A 26,148-nucleotide genomic window follows, 5' to 3' on the forward strand; every position below is an offset into this window, starting at 1 on the left:
ACACACACACATCCACTTAGCCATCCATGACCAAAGAAGCAGCTACTTCAAAGGGACTAGACATGCTTGGTAATCTCCTGTCCCCTCCCTCTCCTCTCCTTTCTGCACACAAAGGGAGGAGGCCAAGAGATAACAGGCCAGATTTATGTTACCTCAGTGAAAACCAGCCACAAGTTTGCGCTACTCCCATCATTCAGTTTTCAGCGCGTAATCTGCATGTAATTAACATCTGATTTACTAAAGCAGTGGCTATTAATGCAATCAAGGGCTTAGGTCCACCTCCAGATCATTGATGAGGAACACCGATCAAATACAAAACTCGGACCTTTAAACTCTCCACAAGCAAGCAAAGAACATGTATATCTGTCATGACAAACATGTAGGAATTTTAGAAAGGATTATTAAGAAAAGCAGTTGACAGTTGACGAGCTTCTGCAGAGGATAATAACACAGAATACACAAAGGAAAATTGCTTTAAAAGAAATAAAGCTACCTCAGTGTGGACACTTCAACAAAAAAGAGCAATCACTAAAATTGACCACATGCTAATCCATCTTTGGCATTATATAACAGATTCCGACGCCGTGCCAATCAACACTTGGCCACTTCTCTATTTTTCATTTTGAGTTAAAAAAAAAAGAAAGAAAGAAAGAAGTATTTTCCAATAACAAACTCACTGGAGCTCGATTTCAGACTTGTTTGTGGTGCCCTCTCACTTCATCTGTAAAACTTCTGTTTAATACAGGTTGATTAACTTTGCTTTGCCACAGCTTCTTTTGTCAAAAGGCAAATATTACACCTGCAATAACGGCCCTCTGAAATGTAAGTCTTTTGTGAGTCCAGGGGAAGCATCAGTCTTTAAATGTATTGAACACAGGCTGTGCCTCAGATGTCAGGCACACGGCTTTGATAATTAACACACACGTCTCCAAGGCACAGAATGCGACTGAATCAAGGCACAAAAAGCGCAGCGACTCCGGCCCAGATTGAGGAGACTCCATCCTGCTCACCTTGAGAGGGGGAGAGAGAGAGAAAGCAATGCTCAACACTAAAGCTAGTTAGAGGGAATGTAATGTCGCTTACTCTGTTTTTCAGCTCTCGGTCCTTTTTTTTTTCTGTCGTTGCTATATATAGAAACTGCAGAACATCAAAGAGAGGAGAGGTTTCTCTCTGCAACAGGCCACAGTAGAGTCATTATCCACTGGCTCTAAATACATCACCCCTCTTTTGGCTGATCCCAGCGTAGAGGATACCAGGGACTCTCCGTACGCGTGCGCGCATGACTGTGTTTGCTAATCGTCAAAGAGTGACTCCGCTGACTCAGCCTCACGAGCTTACTGCCTCACACCTAATGTAACATCATACACAAAACAGGAGACTTTATTGAGACGGAGATTATGCATGAGATTACAGAACAACACACAATCTCTGACTGCACAAGGTCGTACACTGGCAGATCAGTGCACCAAAAAGAATCCAGATTGCTCCATCATTACCTTTCCTCCTCCACATTTTTTTTTTACTCCAAGTATTTTTCTCTTCTTTATTTTCCCTTTGTTTTCTGTATCTTTTTATGCTTTTTACAAAACTAGATTGTCATAGCAACCACAGCAATTGCTGGTTTTGGTGGAGCCCTGCTATGTTGAATAAGTATTTGTGCAGGCACCTGTGCATGTGTGAATATGGAAGTGTGTGTATTTACAGTACTTTGTGTGTTATGTGTGCGTCTTGTGTTTTTCACACTACCTGTAGCGAGTAATTCTGTATGCATGTGATTCCTGATGACTGTCGTTTTCCCAGATGTTGAGTGATTGAGGGTTGTGTAGTTTCTGTGTGAACCTTGTCTCCCAAAAAATGTCATAAAATGAGGCCTGTCTTAAAATGCAAATGCAGTTTACGTTCTTTGCAAGTGGAGAGACAGACATTCTCCAGCCATCGTAAAAATGCCCCGATTAAGAACAGGCAGTAGCTGAAACATTTTATTTAAGCTTCGATGACTCATATTTAAATGCTAATTAATGAAGATGTGTTGAAAAGTGAATTAAGGTTTTATTTCTGGCAACGCTTCATTCTTTCTAAATCCTTACCTTCATCTTTATCACAACAGTCTGTCCGTCTCGTCATAATCTTTTAGTAAACATTAATTACAGCTCTAATCAAAGTGGGGTTTTATCTTAAATTTAACTGTAACTCACCTTTTTTAACATGAAAAGCAGGTGAAATTTAATTTCGTGCTGGAAGAATGTATTCCCTTAATTCATGTCCACAGCAGTCACTAAAATTCTCAGTAGCAGGCAGAGTGGAGGAAAAGCTCTTCCCAGCCTTTCACCCTGTTGATTTTCCCCCTGCAGCATCTAAAAGCTTTCTCCAGTCAAAATAACAGGCACACCGATACTCGTCTTCCAGTTACTGTACAATATAAATCTAAGAAGGTCTGTCCAAAGCTGCCAGCAAGGTTTGTGTTGTTTTGTTAGTGTTTACTAAGAGACCGAGACCAAATGCCATCTCCCTCCATCAAAGACCTTGTCCATGTGTCACTCAACCCTTCTCTCAAGTGAAAAAACTGTGGAAGCAGTTGTGCCATAAAATCTACTCCAGAGTCCAGAGTGTGTGAAACATTCAGATTTAATCTGGAAAAACAGTTTAGCCTGGCCCATATATATTTTATTTTATTTTATTTTATTTTTTCCCCTTTGTAGTTGTCACTGTGTTTTAATATGGGAAAAACAAATTTGAAAATAAGAAATGACATCATTTTGTTTAGTTATTGTTACTCCATTATTATATTTCATACCACTTACAGTATATTTTATTATTTTGTTGCTGATTTATATTTCATTCATTTTTTTCTGCCCTCAAGTTTACAATAAAAATTTTTCTGCTGCTGTCAAATTGATTCATAAATAGGAATTGGACAGCTTATTGAACACAGCAGCAGTAAAATAGCCTTATTACACGTTTTGTGAGTTACTCATTGTGAATACACACAGAGACACACACACACACACACACAGGCATTTCCCCCTTTGCAGATCTCTTCCATTCAGCCGTTACGGAGCATGCTCAGAGGTAATGGACGGCTGAAAGGATGGGTGTCTATCTCTCCACCTGAGGTTGAGGGTCTGTGTGTGTGTGTGTGTGTCTGAGTGTGTTTTCATGTGCCCATGCTGAGCAAGTGTGCATGCTCATGCGTGTGTGTGCATTTATGTGGGAGGAGGAGGGCTATTTATTTTGATTGTTTTCAATGAGGGTCCAATGTGAAGAATCCATAACAATACCATCAATCCACAGCAGCACCAACAACATGGATGTAATTTATATGGTAATGCAGCCTCCATGGTTGCCCCAAGTTACGCAGTGGACATATCTGACAATGGACAGCGTGGGTGTGCTGTAGCATCCTAATGCCACGAACACACACTTACACTCACAACACGCACAAACATACACACTTGCATTTCCCAGCAACAGTGAGGTATGTTTCAATTAGCAGATGCAGATAGTAGGTAGCCGGGCTGCGTTTGTGCGTCTGGGTCAAAAGGTTGAGTGCATTGCTTCGTGTCAGCTTGTGTCTGTCCTCATCTCTGCTCTTCTCAAAATAAAAAAACAGCCACTTGAATGAGAAGAGGAGTGGGGAATGACCTTGTCGACTAGATGTTTGAATTACCTGGAGATGATGTTTTGTTGGAATTCCTGCCGTGGGGTTGTTTCCACTGCAGCACCTTGTTGTGTACTATCTTACACTATGAGCGCCTAAGTGGTTGTGATCATGTACTGTACCACGTACGACTCTTGAAGGCATGGAGGTTTCTCTCCGTCTCTGTGAGCTGTCACAGCCGTGTGACTGTTGTACATGGTTTTTAGATGTCTGCCATTCAATTCATTATCTGATTGTCTTTTCAAAGTTCTGTTAATATGGTATGTAATGACTCTCCATTATCCCTGTGCACCCCACGTGATATCAAGGTCAAAAGATATTGTTAAGAGGCGACTAATCATCAAAACCTATTATTTCTGAATGGCCGCCTTCACAGAGTGCCCTCTTCAGCAGTGCCGTTTGATGTCATAAACGAAAAGATGGAACAAAGCAAATGTCTTTTGAGCTTTTCTGCCTCTATCTTCTATCCTGTATCCTCTTGTTTCTATGTATATATACAGAGTAGACACATAAACATCCCTTTTATGATTAGAAGTTGGACTGAGAAAGCTAGGAATTATGTGTTTCAAGTCCATGTTAGCTATTAGCAAGCCAGTAACAAAGTTAAAAGCAAAAACTAATAAATGAAAGTTAAAATAATTAGCTAAATGCAATTGTAAAGACTGTCTTGCTTTAACTTAGTTTACAGTATGGCAAAGTAGTGTTGACAAGCAGCAGAAACAACCAAATACTGTAGTTACCTAAACGTAAAAGAACCTAAAGGTAACTCGTGAATTGAAGTTGAAGAAATAGCTCAAAAGTAATAAGTGATATAAGAGTTTAGCTATCTATTCAACAAAGAGTTAAAATGGTTTACAGTAGAAGAAAGCTAATGGTTAATGGTTAGAACAACTAAAATAAATGGATAGATGGTTGAAAGTAATTAATGAATTCTTAAAATAGTTAACTAAAATGAATGAATAAATGGTTGAAATAGTAGTGATGAGCCTCAGTTACGATCCTGGAAGGAATACACAAACTGAACTCGAGAAACAGCGAAAATGTAGGACAAAATAATGTGACGCTGTGAGTCTGTATAACACCTTTTTCCCAGCCAGAAGGCGTCTTCAGCCTCCGCTCTAGGCAGTGTCTCAGAGTGCGTGTTTGTGTGTGTGTTTGTGTGCAGCGGATCAGCCTGTTTGGGAAGAGGGCCACTGTAGTTGCGGAGCGATGGAGTGATGCAGGCAAGATGAAAGAGAGAAACTGAGCGTGAGCAGAGGAGAGCTCCAGGCCAGAGAAGAACCCAGACACTCTGTTACACATCAAAGGGAGAGCCAGTGATACAATCATCTCTTTAGGCTGTGAAAGCCCAACTTTATTAATTAAAACACGTCCGTTGAATCATCCTCTCATCTTTCCCTTCCCGCTTTACTCATTTTATCATTCATTTTCTACTGTGACGCGGATTAAAAAGAAAAGAAAAGAGAGGGAGGTTTTGGTAGAGCACATTTGAGGTATGACGCGGGTGAACTTGGACCATCTCTGTTGCTGCAGCATCCATTTGTTGCTCACGCATACAGACAACAACAGGTGTGCGTCTCACCACAGTCAGGCTTAATGTGAAATATTGAAAAGGAGTGAATAAGAAGGAAAAAGGAGGCGATGATTTTAGAAAAAGGGTTGGAAAGGGGGGGGGGGGGGGCAGGAAGAGAGATGAGATGGAGGAGACAGACTGCACTGTATAGATAAATAGAGAAAAGGGCCCATTGTGTCAGCAGCTGTCATCACTAAATAGCCCTCAGATCACTGTCAGACGCTATCACACATACAGACACACACGCACATACACACGCATGCTTATACATACACACACTGACTGACAGCTCCCCCTCAGTCCAACATCTGTGCTGACAGCAGCCATGGTAATGAGTCTCTGCATGTGCCAGCATGGGTGTGCCACTTTTTCCTCCCTCTTCCACCGCGCACCGCTCATTCAATCATCGCACGTCTCCCTTATCTCGTTGTTTACCCCCTCTCCTCGCCGGTATTTTCCGTCATCTAAACAGAAGCGCGCGCTGATTGGCTCGCCAGCACGAGCCGCATGAGTAGCTGCAAAATGATAACAACCAATGTCAAGTGTAAAAAAGTTGTATGGTAGAGCCGTGTGTGTGTGTTTTTTTTCTTCTTTTTTTTGCACATTCTTTTATTTTCCGGAGTTTCCGTCCAGGTGCACTGTATTTTCACATAGAGGTGAGGAGGAAGCGAGGGACGAAAGAAAGGAGAGATGAAGAGATGATGAATGGCTCTTGTTAGAGGGGTAATTTGTCTCTCCTTGTCTGACTGGGCTCCAGCTGTCGCTCCATCCCTCGCTCCACTCCACTCTCCTCGGCCTACCACTCCTCACCTCAGCCAGATGGGTGGACGGATGGACGGAGCGAGGCAGAAGTGGGAGGGAGGGAGGGAGGGAGGGACAGAAATAGCGACGCGGAGGAGAAGAGTCAACAAGCAGAATCATGTCTGACGTGTAATGCCGTCGCGTAGTAAAGAATGGCCTTATGGAGAAGCACCAGATTATACAGAACTCATATTGAGATGATTCAGTGGGAACACACAGTGGCGCAGCAACAGGCGATGCATGCACTCGTATGACTCACACAATCGAGTCACAGCCTTGTGTTCACCCAGCAAACTAATGACGACAGCGTTTCTTTTTACACTGTTATCAAACCATCAAGGGACTCCGCTAATGCCTTTAATACAGCGCTCCAGTCTTAGGATGCCTAGTTTTCCCCCCATGATACACTTATTTTTCACACTAATCAACACATGAGAGAGAACTGTAGATTCAGAGAGTGTGAGACTTGCACAGAGAAAAGGATTAAGAGATGTATACAGATGGCCAGGGAGATGGCTGAAGGATGGCAACGAACAAATCATCAAGAGAACCAAGTGAGCTCATTGCCAAGTCTTTGTTCTAATAACACAAAGCAATTTCCACTGACCTTTCTAGAAATGTAGCGGGCAGAAATGACTGAGTTAAGGATGCCCCACAGCATAATTGCTAAGGAGATTAAAGTTCCCTTAATTGCTTTTGGCCAACTAGTGCAATTTTTCCTTTTTTGTAATTAAAGTGATTTAAAATATTAATAACTACACTCACATACACATAACATTATATGCACACGCACACACACAATTGTACACACGTAATAAAAATATACAAGAGCAATAAAACAATTGTAAAGGTGTGCCACCACACACACATAAACACACACACACACATTTTCCATTGCCTGTTGTCACCAATAGCCTCATTAACGGTCTTGTGAAATATGCAAATAGCCAGATCCATTCTCGCCATCAGCTGAAGTGAGTGATCGATTCATTTAGATAAACGGCTTCTTTCTTTTTTTTGTGCATGTGTCCATGGCTTATTCCCTCTTTACCTCTTCATTCGTTCTTTTACTGTCTTCCATCTTCCACTGTCCAGTCCCCTCTTATTGCCTCCTCCCCTCCTAATTACCCTCCTCTATTGCTTTCTCCCTCGTTTTTTTATTGGCAATAAGTTTTGGCAGCTCATAGCTTCTGGACTGTCCTCTGTTTCCTCCATTCGTTTCCCTCTCTTTCTCTGTCTCTCGCTTTCTCACTTTCCATTCCCCCAGTTACCCCCGTGACCTCGTTGTCTTTCCCCCTTCTCCATCCATCTCTCACTGTTCCTCTCCTGCCTCTCTTCCCTCTCCCTCCTGTCCGCCACAGTGTTTACTTTGCCATTGTTTATCCATTTTTCTCAGTTTGCTTTGATGAGATTGACCGGACACACACTGTACACACACGCACACACGCACACACACACACACACATACCTAAACAGAAGACAAGGATGGCATCTCTCTGGGGTGTAGTTAACGTGGGGATCGATCCTAGCTCTGGTTTCCGTGACGCAAAGGCTCTAAGCTGGAGCAGTCTGGACAGCAGGACAGAGGCATCACTCTACCTCTGTTTCTATCAAATGCATCTCTGTAAAGCCACGCTGACGTCCGGACCCGTGTGGAAATTTATATTTTCCATGACTAATGTGCTCTGTTTTGAGCCAGCGTACAACAGCTACGTCCAACCACTTTGTTTTGTTTTTTTTAAATGATGTCTACATTGACCCCGCCCACCACCTCTGTCACCCCTCAGGTTCTGTTTCCCTGATTCAAGCAATATTGCACTGTCGCCTAACAGTCCACTCATCTATCATGGCCTTTACACATTTTGAATTCTGTCGATGCTCCGTGATGGAAAGGCGATTACTGTCGAATTACAATCACGCCACATCTGTATTCTGAAGATGTGGCACTAAAGTAAAAACGAAAGTATGAGGACGAATGAGCAGCATACTTTATATGTAGTTTTCTTCGAGATCCCACAGCCTTTCTTACCCCTTCTTCTGCTGTTCCCCCTTTTTTTTGCTTTTTGTCTGTATGAAAAAGAAAGAGAAAAGTATGATGAAAGGAGAAGTGCCTCACTGAAAGGCTAGATATTATAACTTCTCAATTTTTCTTGTGAAGTTTTTAGTGGCAAAAGAAAGATGGAGTTTGTAAAACTAGAGTTTAGCAAGCCTATTTTTTCTTTTCCCCCTCCACCCTTTGAATTTCAGTATGGGCAGGCGAAGGACAAGATGTGACTTAGGAATAGAAAGAGAAAAAAAGAGTTTATTTGTAAAGCTGTTTGAAGCAAACTTTTCCTTGGCTGGAGGCTATCATTTTGAATGAAGAATCAGGAGAAAATAAGTGATTATCAGCGTGTAATAGCGTCTCTGGTTGACTATCTAATTAGGAGTGGTAATCACCTGAGTCGTTCATTGGATTGGCTGGACTCGGTGGCCTCATTCTTACCATATTGTTGATTGATTGAGCTGCAAATATGGCAGATATAATTATTCTATATTTTGAGCCGTCTCTAAATAGAATTTATTAGATTTGTCTTTGTCCTTGATTCCAAACCTTTGGAGAGTAGAGTGAATTCTCTATATCCCTCTCTTCTCTCTCTGGTGTATGGGACAGCCTGATTGTGTCCACGTGTCCCATGGCTCCTACTATTTAAAGACTTGGCTGTTAACTTTCTCTTGTCTTACGCATGTAGAGGACAATCATACAATGGATGAAGGGCCTCTTATTCCAAATCTTATCTCACTGTTTGACCTACTGAGATACCCTCTAGAGTTTTTACAGATTTGGCTTCATCTGGTCTGGTGCGTGGTGTCTAGGTGGCCAGTGGCAACTTAAGATAAATGCGTTAGTGAGTTGGTTCACTGGCTTTATGAGACCTTTCTATTTGCGTTATTATTTTGGCAAGAATTTTGTATAAAGCAATTTTTGCCACTAAGATAGCTGCCACTAACACAGTCATTGTTCTGCAAAAGTTAAAATTGTTTTTATTGTGTGTTTGTTTACAGCGGCAGAGACTGTGCTTTGTCTGTTGTCAGTGCTGCAAATCGCTTGGTTTTTAGTTGTTGGAAGAACAAAGGAAAAATAAAACCTCTTTGTCACTTGTTAATGTCTTTAGGAGATGTGTGTCTCTGTGTGAATCTATCTTCATGCTGACTCTCTCCAGCGTCTTCAGGCTTTTGTGTCTCTCTCAAAACTGCTTTACATTGCTGTTACCAGGCGGCTGCTCCAAGAAGCAAGTTTACACACGAGTTAACTGGATTACCTTGCAGCAGGTCTGACAATCAATTTACTGTATGTTCTCAGTATAAAAGGGTTGGCTCAACCAAATTATTAAAAAGAAAAAGCAAAGGTTCATATTTTCACATTCACATTCCATCGAACAGATTTGTTTTATTTTATTTATTTATTTTTCTTTTGAGTCACGTACAAAGAAAAAAAAAAAAAGATTTGAAAGCAATTTTTTAAATCTTGTGTGGATACTCCACAAAACACCATTGCTTTCACCAGAACTTTTTCATTTAGAGAAGATGAAAAATATTGACAGTTCCATTCATTTCTATTCATTTCCGTTGTGTTGAGATGGAGGAAGAAATCTCCAACAGTTACAGTATCTTAAAGGTGATAGCTACAAGTTTAATTCCTCCTGGCCAGTAGGTGTAGAACTCTCACTGCCTGCTCTCGCTCCAACCTTCCGTTTTACTGGTTGCCAGGTACAGCAGAAGACACATGACATCAACGTTCTAATGCCGTTGCCACAGAGATCATTCCATGCCGACGTTGCCAATGTAACCAGATGTAAATATTTATATATTTCGGACCCGCCAAAATTTATTAAACAATTATTTATATACTATTTTTTAAAAATTCAGCAAAATTAATACTTTTATTCTGCACCCCTCTAGACATTCTGTGGATGCATTATTTTTGAAAAAGTCAAAGAGTCATGACAATAACGCCACCGAATCGCCGTTTATGGTCGGAACTACGACGGTATCTGATCGTCTTCGAACCTCTGACTTTAATTCTTGATGAATGAAAACATGAGTCTGTCTTGCGCCGGTCAAAGAATTATACGGTGCGCGCGGAGGCTCATAAATGTAGTGTGAAAACCAGAACTATGTATGTAGATACAAGAACTGAGTGAGGACATTTAGTTTATTCACAATTAATTGTGAATTTGATCAACAACACCATCCAGATTTCTCAGAGAACTTGCCTCTGTGAACAGGCCCCTGTATCACTGTCAATCATTGCCATCCGTTTTGTCTAACGTCCCCCCCCCTACCTCCTTCTCTCCCTTCTTTCTCTCCCTCCATCCTCCAGGTCGCCCACTCCCTCCAACCTCTTCCTCCTCCCTGCTCCCTCCGTCCCTTCCTTCCTCTTCGTCTGCCCCCCACCACCCCTCCCCCGGCCCGTCTCCACCGATCAGGGAATGTCAGGTGCCCCTGCTGGAGAAAAACTCCACCCACTCTCACCTGGAGCCCCACCCGGATGACTCATACTTGCTCCGGGCCCAGCCCTCCTCCGTGGGTAAGAGACCTCTCCATTCATCCACCCTTTTTATCCTCGCATTCATTTCATTTGTGCATCAATATGTCATCCATCACCTGGGTCACTGCATTACCTCATCATGTGTCCATTTCCTGATCTGATTTAGTCGTTGCTCAGTGAAATGCCAAGCAATGTTTCGTTTTAATTTAATGTCACATCTTGTTCTTTTAGCCATTTCGTTTCTGCTTGTTTGCATTCCACTGCAGTCAGCATTTGTTTTGGGGACTGAGAATCAAAACAAAAAGACTTCAGCAAATATTATACATAAGAAAAGCTATCAAAATTATGCTTTTATATTAAGGGAAAATGAATCATTTGTTTTGATATTTCCCAAATAATGTTAGAAATCCGTTTTATAAAAAAGAAAAAAAATCTCTCTGCTGCTGAACTTCACAAACAAGGCAATTTTATCACAACTGGTGATTTGCGGAGGGATTAAATATTTTTTAATGTAACCCTCACACCTTAGTCAACAATTAAAAGAAAACAATGATGCAAGTGAAAGCAACCCCTACTCTCTGAAGAGCGCTGATTGGTTTCCACTGAGTAGGTGTATTTGTACTTACTTTCCATATGACATTAATAATCAACCGGAAAGTGAAGGGTAAGGGGGTAATGAATTTTAAGTGCCATCAGGAGGATCACTGTAGCAAAGACAAACTAGTTAGTTTCATTGGCTCTAAGCTTTCACTTTCATCATTGGACACTCTCTTGTTGGCTGTTAGACACCCTGTATGCTTATATCAGCACCTTGTAACTGTTCTTCTTGCAAACACACACACACACACAATCACACATCTGCAGTGATGAGTTTATTCATCAGCATTCACATTTATTCTCGGCAATTAGCTACCGTGGGCCCACTCTCTCTGTCCCTCTCTACCTGTCTTACCCGCACTTCCCCTGTTCCTCCATTCCTCTGTGCATCTGCACTTGTAATCAGCAGATATATTTAGCAGAGGCCTGATGGGAGGGAGAGGGGTGGGCAGAGAAGTCCTAATGTGATTTTTGGTGGAATACAATCTATTGTTAATGGCGTTAGGCTCTCCTTTGATCCAGTATAAATCTTCATTAGGGAAGGCCCGGGTCCCAGGTTCAAGAGCAACGTGATTAGGAGGCTTTTAAAATGACGTTACATCAGCTTTCTAATTGGTTTACTGTTTGCTGGGGCAACATCAATCATTAGCCCAGTAACCGCACAGCAAATAAATTCACTCTGCCACTGACACCCTAATGGCAGACACTGGCAAAGAGGGAGAGTGAGGCTCGCAGGCACACTCTCTCTTTCTCTCTCCTTGTTCGCATACACCCACACTTTCTGTTCTGGGGCTTCTTTCAGTCTCTGCTGAGCATGTACACACAGAGACGACGAGCAAGAGAGAGACAAAGAGAGAAAAAAGAAAACGAGAGAAGCAGGAAAAAGAGGCGCAAAGAGGCAAATGGGAGCACAGATAGAGAAAGCCAAACTTTGACTTTTGAAGTTCTTTAATGAGACATCTTGCATAAAAAAAATCGAAAAGGAGAGAGAGAAAAAAAATCATTTCGAAGTGCAGCAGTAAAAATAGATGGAGAAAGCGTCTGAAAGGCAGACGGAGACCAAGAGACATTGGGAGTCAAAGAGACAAAGAGAAAAGGGGGGAATGTGAATTTAAAAAAAAAGGGTGAGCAGATGAGAGTTTAGAGGGTAAAAGAGAGATATTTGGATGGAAGGAGAACAACATTCAGATGAAATTGCAAATTGCTACATCTCCCAGCCAGGACTGTCGATCTAATGGTTGCAGAGAGGGTCCTTGGCTTTGGGCATCCATTAAAATCGACCTAAATGAGTTTAGAGTGGCAGTCTGGCACTGCATAAACACATCTTGGCATGTAGGAAGACACAGGAACGGCTGTGAGGACATAAAACACCTATAAGCGGCAACTGTTTATGCATGTGCGATGAGGGTGCATGCCCGTCTGGACGCGTGTGTGAGGATGTGTGTGTGTGTTTTGTGTGGTCCTGTAGAGACTGGACGCTGGGCAGGAAATGAGCCTTATCAAGCCAGGCAGAAACTAACCACAGCGAGATAATCCTCAGGAAGCTGCATGCTGTTTGTGTGTCTGTGTGTGCATGTGTGTGTGTGTGTGTGTGTGTGTGTGTGTGTGTGTGTGTGTGCACGTGTGTGTGTTCTTGTAAAGTAGTCCACCATTACCTAAGCTAACAGGTGGACAAACATGACTTGTGTTCCTAGTGAAGCATGACAGGTGAATGGGAACGGAACGTTGTTGCCGAGGATTGGCTGGGAATTGGGTCTGCGAGTGTTTATGTGGGAATACTGTCTGGCTCAGAGCACCTGTCTGGGAAACGCTCCCTCAGAACACCAGGAGAGCTGAGACGGCCAAACGGAGCGTAGCAGATCGCTCCTGGAAAGAGCTAGCATTAGCACTGTCTCTGGCCATTCATTATGCATGGGGAATGCAAAGCTATTTTTAGCCCGAGCCTCTTCTAAAGTGGCTAGCTATCCGCTGCCAGGGAAGCCACCTCAAGTCACTGCCGAAACAATGAATGTTTAATGGCTTTGTTGAAACAAATCTGCAGAAACAAAGGCAGGACAACAAAGATGCGCTCCCTTCGTCTGCGCTAATGTTATGCTTCCTAATGGTGCTTATGTAAGGGTGACATTTGCGTAACAGTGGGATGATTTGTGCGCGTGCATGCGTGCGTGTGTATGTGTGTGGGTGCAATGCACACATGCATTTCTGTTCATGGAGACTGTTTGTTTTTGGCTGGATCTGAAGACTCTTCTCTGGCGGATTATTGCCTCCTAATTAGACAGAGATGACTAGCCAAGGCAGAGGCGGTGTGTGTGTGTGTGTGTGTGTGTTTGTGTGTGTGTGTCTGTCTTCTGTGTGTCTGCATGTGTAAATGTATGTCTTTAACCTTCTCTCTTTTACATTTCCCGTATATATTCATGTGTACGCTGGTATTCAATAAAGCCATATGTGCAAATTAAACCCCCTTTTGGCAGCATGTGTGTGTTTATACATGTGCCTCCGTTTCACCTCCGGCTCTCCTTCCATTGTGCTTAGCCTCCGAGCTCTGAGAAGAATGACAAATGAGGAGCAAGTGACATTCTCAGACAGAGGACATATGATACAGAGGCACCTGGGAATACGCTGCCTTAAAACGCGAGGAGCATAGCAGTTAGCTCAGAGAGAAGGTGCATGAAAAACAATGGAGGGTGGCGCAGTGGTTTTTCTAAGAAGAGGGAGAGACGCGTTGGAGATATGGGCCGTGAAATAAAGAGACGGAGAGACAGACGGAGGGAGTGAGAAGGACAGAGCGAGGGGTGGGAGCTGAGCACTGCAATGATCCCTTTTTAACTGCTGAATGGGCATTTCAGCTGTCCCGCACACGCACATGCACGCACGCACACACACAACACATAGATGTACACACCCTGCCCTGTGACTTTTCTCTGTTAACCACAGAAAATGTCAATAAACATTTGCCCATCCAGGGCTACAAAACAAACTGCTTTGGTTGGTTCCCGCTGCCAGTTGGCCACACACACACACACAGACACACACACACACACACAGACTCACACTGAGATTAATACAGTGTGGCGAGCCCCTGCCTCTCAGTGATGTGTGTGTGCGCAGCATGCTTTACAGGGGTGGCAGGTTAGCAGACAGGCTAATGCCTCTCTGCTGAATGAGGCTCCTTTGAATTGGCGAGCATAATGAACTTCCAGGGATTAGCCCGGGCCAAACCCACCAGCTTACAGCTATAGCCCCCCACCCCACCCCACTCCACTCTCTCTCTCTCTCTCTCCAGTCACTGGGGACATTGGACAGAATAAACTGGGTCAGGCTTCGGCAGCAGTCAGAAGGACTCTGAGCTTCTCGACACACACAAAAAAAAAGTGGCTGTGAAAATAACACAGAGAGCTGTTGAGAAAATCTTTTCACGATCGCTGTTTACCCACAGTGGCAAGTGAAAGAGAGAGGAAAGAAAAGAGGGAAAGATAAAGAGGAATAAAATGTGATCTGCTTGGCTGCTCCCTAATTGCTCTATTTCCTTGCCGCATGTTTTGTCTTTTATCAGACTGGGTCCTTGGTAAAACCGTTGTTCCTATTAGCCTACCTGCAGGTTGTACTTTAGCAACCGGACAATTCATCTGACTTAGTCTCCTATCTTAATTTACTGGCCCCATTTACCTCCAGCATACTTGTTACTGTGCTCTGCCTCCCGTTCCAGTGGTTTGTCGTATTTGTGTTTCCGTGGCCAAACAGACTGTAGCTTTCTTCAGGAGTTCTCTATGTATGAAAAGAAACAGCCTTGTACCCGGCCTTGCTGCACAGGCAGACTCCACTGCTTCATGTGTTTGTGTTTTCTCTGGCGATTTCTAAGGATTCTTTTCATGAATGTGGAGAATCGCCTACATCAGACTGAATCAGTTTTTTAAACCATTCTCCTGTACCGCAGCAGAATAAAAGAAATCAATTAGTCTCAGAAACTCTAGTATATACACCACTGTAGTCATCAAGGTATTATATAAATTTATTGATGTTTTAAATCATAGAGATTTTTGGACTGCTACCAAACGACTGGATGACCTTTATAAGAATGAGATTTTTTTTCCAAATCAGATATTTATGTAGGTGTTAATAAGAGTTCACACCAGTCTTTCTTCTTATTGATCCAGTGAAGAATAAAACAAACCACTGTTTCTCTCATGTTACAGTTCAGTTCAGGTAACCTGACAATGACTATTCTAGCAATGAAGAGAGAAAATGCAGAGAATCACAGGTAGTACTATTCTCAGGATTTACATTTTTCTGACATTATCTTATGACATGTAATAGCATTTTCTGCTAGATTATAGATAATAGGATTTCCATCATTTTCTTTCAAGGAAAATATTAAAATCTTTATTACAAAACAGATATGAGTCTCTGCAGTGGCACAGGACATGACTCAGTCCCTTTGTAACAGTGCAGTGGCTGGATTGGTGAACAGTGCACTTTTTCCCAATGGTGTTGGTGCTTATGAGTACCCACACACTCACATCAGCTGTGCACACGCTAAGACCACGGTAGTTCATTGAAAACCCGGGTTATAAAAACCATACAAGGTGTGCCTTGAATTATTTATCTGAATTTGACTGAAAAAAACTGTTCAATATTTATGGAAAGAAAGTGAACAAAGGAGAAAGGCATGCATTTTTGCACGCATATTTAAACACGGCAGACAGGAGGGTAGTGTGTGAACATGGGAGTGCCTACTTTTTTTGCATCCCTCCGACTGTGTCCACGTCTGTGTGTTTGCATACAGGCTTATTTTTTCAGTCCAGTATATAGCTTTGTGTTGTGTTTATTGTTACTATGCTTAAACTAGATAAAAGTACTTATGCAGATAGGGTGAACTGGGAGCTATTTCACATTTAAGGGGGACACTGCAGAGAGGGGGAGTCGAGTCAAATTTATTTATAAAGTGCTTTTAACAAACAAGGTTTATCTCAAAGTGCTTTACATCTCGGTAAAGGACACAAACAAAATGCAAATAAAAGCAAGATGAAAGTGCGGGAAACAATCCTCAAGAAGAAACGAGACTGTATACAAGGGAGGAGGTAGAGGAGGCGGAGGAGGAGAACTAAAACTCTCTGCATACTTTAATAACAATTTACACCCTGCATGTATGATGCAAGAGTTTGGCTTTTCCTCCAGGTGTGTAACTGCGTGTATTGTTTGCATATGCAAGTGTGTGCATGCATGTATGTGTGTCTGTTTCTCCCAAGAGCATCTTTGCATGTGCAAACAGATGTTTTGTGTCCCCACAGTGTCGCAGAGGTCAGGTCCCTCCATCTTTCTCTCATCTACGTCCCCCTCTTCCCCTGTTCTCTTCTTTCATGAGCATCTGTTCCTCAGGGCCAAGCGGGTGGCACCTGCGTCCCAGCGGCGGCGCAGAGGAATCAGGTCACCTTACAAACTGGTCGCCATTACAGCTGGAGTTGTAAGGGAGCCATGCCCCCTATCTGCTCTAAGCACCCATCCTAGTGGAAGGCAATGGGGAAGAGGGAAACTTACTTAGCATGCAAGGCAAGCAGATGTAGTGCTTTTTCTATATAGAATGAAGAGGAGGATGCGACACATCCACTCGTTTCTCTTCCTCTCCACAGACTAATTCTTGTCTAACTCAGGAAGAGATGACAAATGGAGGAGGGCAAGTGTGATCACGCAGCTTGACAAGGCAGTTGCTTTTGTTGCACTCACCCCACACGTATGTGAGCATATGTGTGCTTACTCCGTCCTTTGATCACTACCACGAAGGCAATGTGTAAACAAACACAGTCACCGTAATGTATTCCACGCTTAGATGTGTAAAATAGTGATGAAAGTGCAATGTGTAGTACAGTTGAAAGACAAAAGCCAACCGTGTTGTAAAGCCAGAATTCAAAGCCAAATTGCACATCAACACATCTGTGTGTTTTGAATATTATCTAGTGAATTCTTTTTTTCTTTTTTTTTAACGTGTGGTGTTGTTTGTTTTTTGATCGGTTGCACATTGGCTGCTTGCACCTGTCATGTCAGTGTGTGTACACATGGGATGCTAATGCACAGGAAGTGAAGAAACTGTGTCAAACTCCCCTTTACTGTATATTGTATGTGGTTTATTGATTTTTCTGTATGAAACCACACACAGGCACACATGCTGAGGACAGGCTCAAATCTGATTCACGGAGAGCAAGACAGGGATAGAAAGGTGATGTGTGAATGGGTGTTCTTGTCTGAGTCATCCGGGTTTGTTTTTCAGCTCACTCTCACTCAACAGTCCATTAGCTCAGTGTTGGAGGGGCAAGTATTGGATTCTAGCTGACATGTTCTCCCAAGTCTGGGAGCATGCACGCTGTGCTGAGTGCTCTAATATGGCTCACACACACACACACACACACACACACACACACACACACACACACTTTTTTCAAGCTGTGAAAAAGAGAACAGGAAAGAAAGAAAGACTGACAGATAAAGAGGGACAGGAGGAAAACCTGGCTAAATATAAGACAGACAAAACTGAAATAATGTGAAGCGAGAAATGAAAGCACAGTCATCAGATTTCACGTATCTGTTTAGCTGGAATTTCCTACGAAAGTAAGATATCGACCATTTGAAAAATGTGACACCTGCCCCGAACACAACGATTGCTGACGCAAAAGTAGCTCATAATGGAATGTCAGTGAAGTCAGCGGCTGGCTGAAGAGCTTTAGTTTCTGGGCACACTGAGAAATAAACATAAAATATCAAGTAACATCTCTGTTCTACTTTTGGAGCTGTAGCATCTTTGAAATGAAATCCGTCACTCGCTTCATCTGAAACTCCCTCTGATTTCCGTCTCATGAAAGTGTGGCTCTTAATTCCCTCTCTGTTCTTGTCTTTCTTCCAGGGGCTGCCAACCACCACAGTCAGTCCACACTACGGCCTCCACTGCCCCCTCCGCACAACCACCACACCTTATCCCACCAGTCTGCCAACAGCCTGAACAGAAACACGCTGAGAGGGGGACGCAACCCCATTCACGCCCCGGCCCCGGGCACTGGAGATGGGCCGACCACCCCAGAGTCAGTCCAGCTACAAGACAGCTGGGTGCTCAACAGTAACGTCCCACTGGAGACCAGGTTAGAGGAAATGTATTTCCTTTTTATTCTATTATAACAGTCGAGGTGTTTATCTGACACTAATGTCCAAGAACCACTTACAGTAAGCATGATCATAGAACAAGCCTCGAGTAATCATTAGTAAGCGCTGAAAGGTCAGAGCGATGCTGCTTCAGGTACATTCCTGTAAGTACATTGATGGTGTCAGATAGAAATGCAAGGACAAAAACTGAGAATGTAGCCCTGATGCTGTTCACTTACTCTGACTATATGCATTTTTTTACACTTTGAATGTGAAGAATGCAAACCCACTAAAATGAAGGCAAGTCCCATTAAAAAAAATCAATGTCATATAAAGTAGCGAAAAAACATTATGTAGCTCCTGATAAAAACAGGGAGAGGATAACATGAATTCTTTGGTCCTTGCAGAATAGAAAATAAAGAGAATGCAACAATGCTTGTACCTCTGGCTCCTGGACTGATGATAAACCATGCCTCTAAGTTTATACCCTGACAGAGAGAGGTTTTTCAGATTGGCTGTAATGTCAAGTCTGTCGAGGTTTCATTCACCAAACACGAAATCTGGTGAATAAAACAAGAATTAAATAGATTTTTATATGTTACTTTTTTCTAATGCCAGTAAAGCATAAACTACTAGTTTACCATCGTACAAAAATTGGCATTTGCACTGAAATCGATTGACTGTGTAATTTGAAATCTCAGCGTTGCTGGGATTTTATATCCACCTAACAATATTATTTTTTCCATCCAATTAATGATTGATTGTCTACCCCATGGCGAATTTGTGTTTTTAGCATTCTTCTTATTACAAATATGAATGCCTAAGATAAAGTAGTCATTCAGGACCGTAATACATGATCTTGAGTAAGGGGAGAGGCAGAACACACAACACTTCTTGAACAGCTGATTTATATCTGTGTATTTGTCATCGCATCACATACTGTAGTCTTATTTGCCATTTATTCATCAAATGTACAAAAACTTTTTAGGTTACTGAGTAAACAGTACAGGATATCATGTACAGAGAGTCGCTGAACATCTCCCCCTATAATTTAACGCAAATATATGAACCTCCAAACCAAAAAGGAAAAAGGCTCTTTGCCTTTGATTCCCAAATGTGTGCTACTCAAATGCATTCTCTACCATATCTCCAGGAATGACACATATAAAAAGCTGCCATGTGTCAAAACTATTATGCATGCATCCTGGAGTGTGGGAGCAGGAAATACAAACCATTTCATACACCCTACACATCCGCTTTTGCCAGTACACAAAGAACATTTACCAGGCAAATAGAGCATTCATGCAGCGTATTACTATTCATGAGGCATGCAGTGAGAGGGACACTGCACACGCTCACTCTGTGAGCATTTACTCTGCAAGCTGTAGTTGTGTTTCTCCTGCTGGGCGATGGGGCTTCCAGCTCTGATGGGCCCCATCTCCCCAGAGTGCCAGCCCTGTGCAGTATTTATGAGGCCTGGCCATGTTTAATTCAGCCCCACTGATCTCAGGTCCATGCTAAACCTGTGCTTGTGCATTGCGCCGGTATGCATGATGGGTAAGAGTAAGTGTAGTGTTAAATTTCCACTCACAGTTGTTTATTTAGACCTGTGTTGCCATGGTGACACGTATGCCATAACATAGTTTGAGGACATATTCACGCCTTCTGCAGTTACATGTGATGAAACGACCTCGTCTACTACAAGATTAAACATATGAATCCTCTTCACAGAGCGTTGCGTTTGCCATCTTTACAGATTTAAGGGAAGTGATGCACCCACTCATACGCACTGTTGAGCAGTTCCAGTATTTGGTCATGTTCAGGTGGTGGGGTTGGGCATGGCTCAGAGCCTGTTGCAGTGGATGGATCCCGGAGCAGTGCAGAGAGTTTCCAGCTCCACCCTCCGTCCCAGATTGGACCCTCCTCTCTGGTCCTGGCGATGGCGGAGGCTGGGTGGGCTGGCTGGAACTGCTGGAGTCAGAGCCAGCCGGCCGGAGCCAGAGAGTAACACCATTCCCTGCGTTGGCAAAGTCTGTCCTCCATCTCATTATGAGCAGCAGCTAGGAGATGATGGGCAAACTTGTGGATGTGAGGGAGGGGGTGTGTGCTTGTGTGCATCAGTGTGTGTTTGTGTGTATATTTGCATCCAAGCATGTGTGTTGCTTTTGACTGTGGCTAGTCCCCGCTGTAATCATATGTAAATCTTGGCATTTGTTGTCCACTCGTTATAGTAAATGTGCACGCGTGTGTGTGTGTGTGTTTTGGCTTGACCCAATAGTGTGACAGCGCTGAGAGGATGAAGATTGATCACCTAAGAACACCCCAGGGCCTGGATGACTGGCAGAGAAAGAGAGAGAGATAGAAACAGAAGAGGGGGTGGGTGGTGGGGGGGGGCGGTGATATAGCAGAGAAATATAAGTCAGGAGAGAGGGAGAGGGGGGAAATGGAAAGGAATGGTTTACGGTAGAGGAGGGAGAGATTGAGAGAGGGAGAGAATGGAGAGAGGTGGTGATTGAAGGAGATTGTTTTGTGTGGAGTGTGTGGAGGGAAGATAGAAAGGCAGAGGAGGGAGATTGGGCCCCATAGAACATGGATACATTTACCAGTGCGAGATAAATGACTATAGATGGCTGCTGCCACTCAGCGCCTGTGTATTTCTCTGGGTGCACGAGTGCACACGCGTGTACATGTGTTTCAGGATTTTACGAGAAAAGCACCTGATCTCCAATCGGTCCCTGGGAACCTCTAGTCTAGCTGATGCCAGTTTCAATCTCTTTCTGTTATCTCAGGACATTCCTCTGCACCCCCTGCTCACTCCGTTGTGGGCCACGGCTCTAGGGGAGAAATAAGATCACTGAGGGGGCTGCAGCATCTCAATTTATCTGGTAGCAGCAGTGGAGGGTGCGGGGAACCATAGGTTGCTTTCAAATGCATTACTGTGGGGACAGATTTAAAGATGCTACCTGTGGGAACCACAGGGGGTGTAGAAAAAGAAGCGGCAGTACAGAGAGAAGATTCATGCTCAGCCCGGTAACCGCCACTGTAATATGCCGTGCTTCTCAACAGAATAAGATTGTGTTTGTGGTGGTGGCTGGTGGTGGGGTTTTCTGAAATTAATTGTTAAATATTACTGAATATAGGGTGCACCACTGTCAAATATTTTAATTGCCTTGCACTTAAATAACTAAACACTACAGTACATACAGCCCCATTGCCCAGTTGGATCAGTCAGGGTTTGTTCCATTGGCCAGTGAGTCCAGAACCAGCACACACATGCACACAATGATCACACTCTGAATGACAGGCACAAGTAATAAGCAAAAGGATTTCTCCTGGTGCTCTGTACAGGCAGCCTGACTATGACAGACCAGACCATTGTCAATATGTTTGTCAATAGGAAAAAGAGTGTGAGTGAGAGAAATCACAGGGCAAGGAGGTTCAGAGTGAGTCATTGTGCTGTGCACAGCTATACACTTGAATCAGTAAGAAAGGGGGAAAAAATCAATTAGTTGTGGTCAATATTAATACTGTGGTGGGCCACAACAAATAAATACGTGTTTGGGAAACACTTATATGCATGTAAGAACTACTGTACAGAATATCATGCAAGGTTTATTGATACAACAATGCATTCACACAGTTTATGCAGGGAATATAATATCTAATATTATTATGCAGAGCTACTATACTATAATCCTGACTAAGCTCCTTTTAACCGCATTTTCACTTGTTTAATCAATTCATTTTAAAGACTAAGTAACAACAAAAATACTTGTTAGTTAATACCGTGTGACCCGAATATAAGACGGTATTTTTTCCGTCAAAAAAAGTCTGAAAAAACGAGTCATCTTATATTCGGGGTCTATATACTTATATATGCAAATCAGAGCTTGTCTTTCTCTCACACTCGCATACACCAGTGACCTGGAGAGATGCAGCCGCAACACAGACACCTGCTGGGGGGAAAAAGGGGCTCAAAGGTTGGACAAGTTAGCAAACAATAGAGGAGTTACAATGCCAATTTTCAGATAATGGTGATCAGTTTTTGAATTACCCCTGCAACTTTTTTTAAACCTGGGGGCACACCATAATACATCCATGGGGCACACACACATGGGCTAACCTTAACCAAAGGCTCAACACACTGACGAAACAAGGGAGCTTGGAGGTCTCTCCTGTAGACTGTAGTTTCTCCTATCGCTCTGCTTGATGGAAGTGACATGCGCCACCTCAGGTAGCTGTAAACGACGGAGGTTCAGATATGGTACGGTCCACCTTAGGGGTGTCTGAAAATTGCATCTCATTAGATTTTAACTGACAAGAGAAATACTACACTACATTAAATATACAGTTAACGATGCTGTAAATATTCCTACCACTGCTATTCTAATACAATCTACCAGTTGTTATTTCACTGATACTGAAACATGATTTTAAGATTTAAAATTTCTTTGATTTTGTCTTAAAAAAGTATTATTCTAACAGGCCTTGAAAAAGGGGGGTTGTTTTATATTCAGGATTGTCTTGTATTCAGGTCAATATGGTATATGTACAGTATATAAAGTGTGTGGAGATTTCTCTTGTCACTCAACCACTGATACAGTGCTGACTTTGCTTTGTTTGATCCAAAGGATTTTAGGGCAGGCCCAGCTGGCAGTGGGGCATCAGCCCACCAAATTCTCAGACCACCCCACCATATCATCCTGCTTCATCCTAAAATTAAGAACTTAACTTAAATGAAAGGGGTTTTATTCTGTTCTTTTTTTTATTTGACCAGTCATAAATATAATTATTTTTAAAAGTTAATTATTTGGCTGCTTGCAAATTGTGGATTTTGGGATTATTTCTCTCTCTCTCTTTCTCTCTCATGCTGCTCATCTGCAGTGCACCACCCCCAGTTTTTAAATTTAAAACTGACATTTACATTGAATCATCAAATGCAAATACAAAAATGCATTAGTGAACTATATAAATTACACAAGATTTAGTTTAGCTCATTTTAAATATACCAATCCATGTAAGAATAAATAAATACAGTTTTCCTCGTCTAAGGGGAAGTTGAAGTGTAAATGCATATATATCAGCCTCATTAGTTTCTGTCTTTAGTTTTTGAGAATAAAGCATTGTAAGTTATATCTTACTGTAGCTTACAGTCCTGAGGAAACTCATGAGGTCTGATAGTGAGTGACCAGACAACATCCCTCATTACCCACTCAATTAAAGCTATCTAGAACCAGGCCTATTTTAGGGCATTTAACACCCCTAAATGATGGAAGATAAGTCTGGCTCCATAATGTCAGCAAGCCTGTGGGGGTTGCTGCCAACCTGAGAAAATCATGATGAAACCCCCACTTTGAATGGTGTTAAATTTCAAATGTGTGTAAGAGGCTCATGTAGTACACACTCCAGAATCCTGGATCACATGAGGTCTCTTCACTTTATCTTCTGTCCAGTCAAATGATGAAACCCAGCTGGTCTTTCATTCAATACAAGCTCTAATTCATAGTGAACATAAAATGTAATCAATCACTTGATTCATGCTGCGTTGAATCAGACAGACCCTGACACATCTCATCTACTTGATTATGATTTAAACAATCGCCTCATTCATTAAATATGTGGCCTTTGCTGTGTGATGTAGCACCACTGCTCATTTTCACTGAAGCATAATAAGCATAATATTATATTTCATAAAAATGTAATTAGCAGAGGCAGTCTTTATTCAGGTGAGGCCTCCATGATGAAATGCTGCCGGAAGTCCTGTAACATACATAAATATCACATTTAAATGGCATGCAGGTTCCCTTAAGTCACAGTCTAAACAGTTTTTCACTCAGTGTAAGTCATATTTGTCTCTGCAAGTAATATTTAGAAATAGTAATATTCCTTTATCTGCAATATGATATATTCTTGTTTGGGACACCTGCTACCACACCTGTTTCTTTAATATAAAAAAAAATCTTAATACTGTATGTGCACAATCTCAGGGTTTGTTTGGTTTTTGGCAAAAATCTAACTGTTGATTTCTTGCAGTAATTTCTTTGAAGCCAAATCAGCCAAAAAATTGTCCTTGTCCTATTTCAAAGCAACACTCATAAATAAATGCCCATTTTGCTGCTTCCATCTGCCGATTATTGTTTCCTACAATTGTAGCAGGGGACAATTCTCATGACACCATCCTTGAGCATCCTCCAGTCTCTGAGCCCTTTGTTTCATCCTCAGATCTGACTGTTTTCCAGCCTCCCCCCATACACACACACACACACACACACAGTCGACCCCCGTTAATTGTTCTCTACCTCTGATGATGATTGTCAGAGTGCTATCCTGAGCAACCACATGTTTGTGAGGGATGAGAAAATGAAGAGTGTGTGCATGTGTGCTTCCAAAAGTGTGTGTGTGTTTGTTCGCTCAAGGGGAATGTGAGCTTTGACTTCCTGCTAATTACCCAGCATGCTCTCTGTTCTGTGGTTAATTGTCCAGGTCCTCTTTTCTCTCAATAGGGAACACGGTTGGAATGGAGTGAAAACATCCTCCCTTCCTCTCTGTGTCTGTCTTCTGATCTATTGCTTCCCTCTCCATCCTCCATCCCTCTCTTATGCCACTTTTTCCCCTTGTGAGGATGCAAATTAAATGTTTGGTGGCACATACGGGGCAATCTCGTCAAAGGGAACCCACATAAATTGCTATTGTATTTGCATGGGTGGGCGCCGCCGCCTCTGTCTGTACAAGGCTGTGAAAATGTGTGTCACTAAGTGAGTTAGTGCCTGCTTGTTCTGTGTGTGTGTGTGTGTGTGTGTGTGTGTGTGTGTGTGTGTGTGTGTGTGTGTGTGTGTGTGTGTGTGTGTGTGTGTGTTGCATGTGTAAGACGGGATGCATGACAGCAAGGTAGCAGTGGTTAGACTTGAGGTGGGGAGGGATGAAAGGGGAGGGGGGCCGCTGAAGGCATCTCAGGAGAAGGGGGAGGGGAATGTTTCTCTGTCAGTTCTCCCTAATTATGTGTGACGTTTCCATGCTGGACCACTGTCAAAAAACCCACAATATTCACACACAAACCCAAAGACACACATGCAAGCAAACACACACCCCCAGCCTAATGATACAGAGTTGTGATTGCTGGCTGCCTGCTATGATAGAACCCCTCCATAGTCCTCCGCAACATAAATCAATGTCAATTACCTCCCCAGAGCACATTAGACACTTTCCATTCCTACTCGTAATTAGTATGGCCCATAGACATATTCCCATCCCACACCAAGCTCACCATGGAGCTTCCGCACACAAACAACAAAGCCAGGGAATGAAATGAATTCTGTGCATGCATTCAAATACATACCAGTACAACAAATCACATACATTGTGTTGCACTGAATGTAAGTGATTCACCAGCTCAGCCTGCCTTCACACACACATTAGGGGTATTGTAATTAATTACCGCTGGCCTTGCCATCATGGGGTGCGTCAGTGGCTGTGAAAATGAGCAGCGGCAAAGGCACATGCTGTTTGACCTTGGACTATGTGTGTTTGTGTCTATGTACATGCATCCCATGCAAGTGGGAGCATGTAGGTTTATGAATGCATATTAAAACTGATGGCTGTGACACTGAAAGCATGGTATTTTTAGACAATAACCTCATATTTCTTTGCATGTCATCTCCTTGCACTCTTTCAGCCTCTGTCTGTCTGCTGCCCCCCCCTCCCCTCTCTTCTCTCTATATTTTTTTCCTTGGTGTCATGCAGCAAACCTGACAGGTAAAGGAGTAGAGAAGGGATGGAAGAGAAAAAAAAAGAGACGAATCCAGGAGGATACCAATCCAACAATCAGTGGCATGAGATGATGAGAGGGAGAGGCAGAGCACAGAC

At 42.7% G+C, this 26,148-nt stretch overlaps 1 protein-coding gene across 8 annotated transcripts in view; it reads left to right on the forward strand.

The window, feature by feature from the left end:
• Window positions 1–26,148, forward strand: part of tenm2a (teneurin transmembrane protein 2a) — a 224,916-nt gene that overhangs the window by 150,235 nt on the left and 48,533 nt on the right. For 6 of the 8 annotated variants that reach the window (XM_085788361.1, XM_085788362.1, XM_085788363.1 and 3 more), the window contains 2 exons: window positions 10,396–10,602; window positions 18,053–18,284. In XM_085788361.1, the coding sequence (XP_085644487.1) occupies window positions 10,396–10,602; window positions 18,053–18,284 (439 nt within the window). The remainder of the gene's footprint in view (window positions 1–10,395; window positions 10,603–18,052; window positions 18,285–26,148) is intronic. The other 2 variants (XM_085788365.1, XM_085788368.1) reach the window with 1 other exon arrangement.

Source organism: Trachurus japonicus, chromosome 10, assembly GCF_045865225.1.
Source record: "Trachurus japonicus isolate A0001 chromosome 10, Traja_1.0".
NCBI lineage: Eukaryota > Metazoa > Chordata > Actinopteri > Carangiformes > Carangidae > Trachurus > Trachurus japonicus.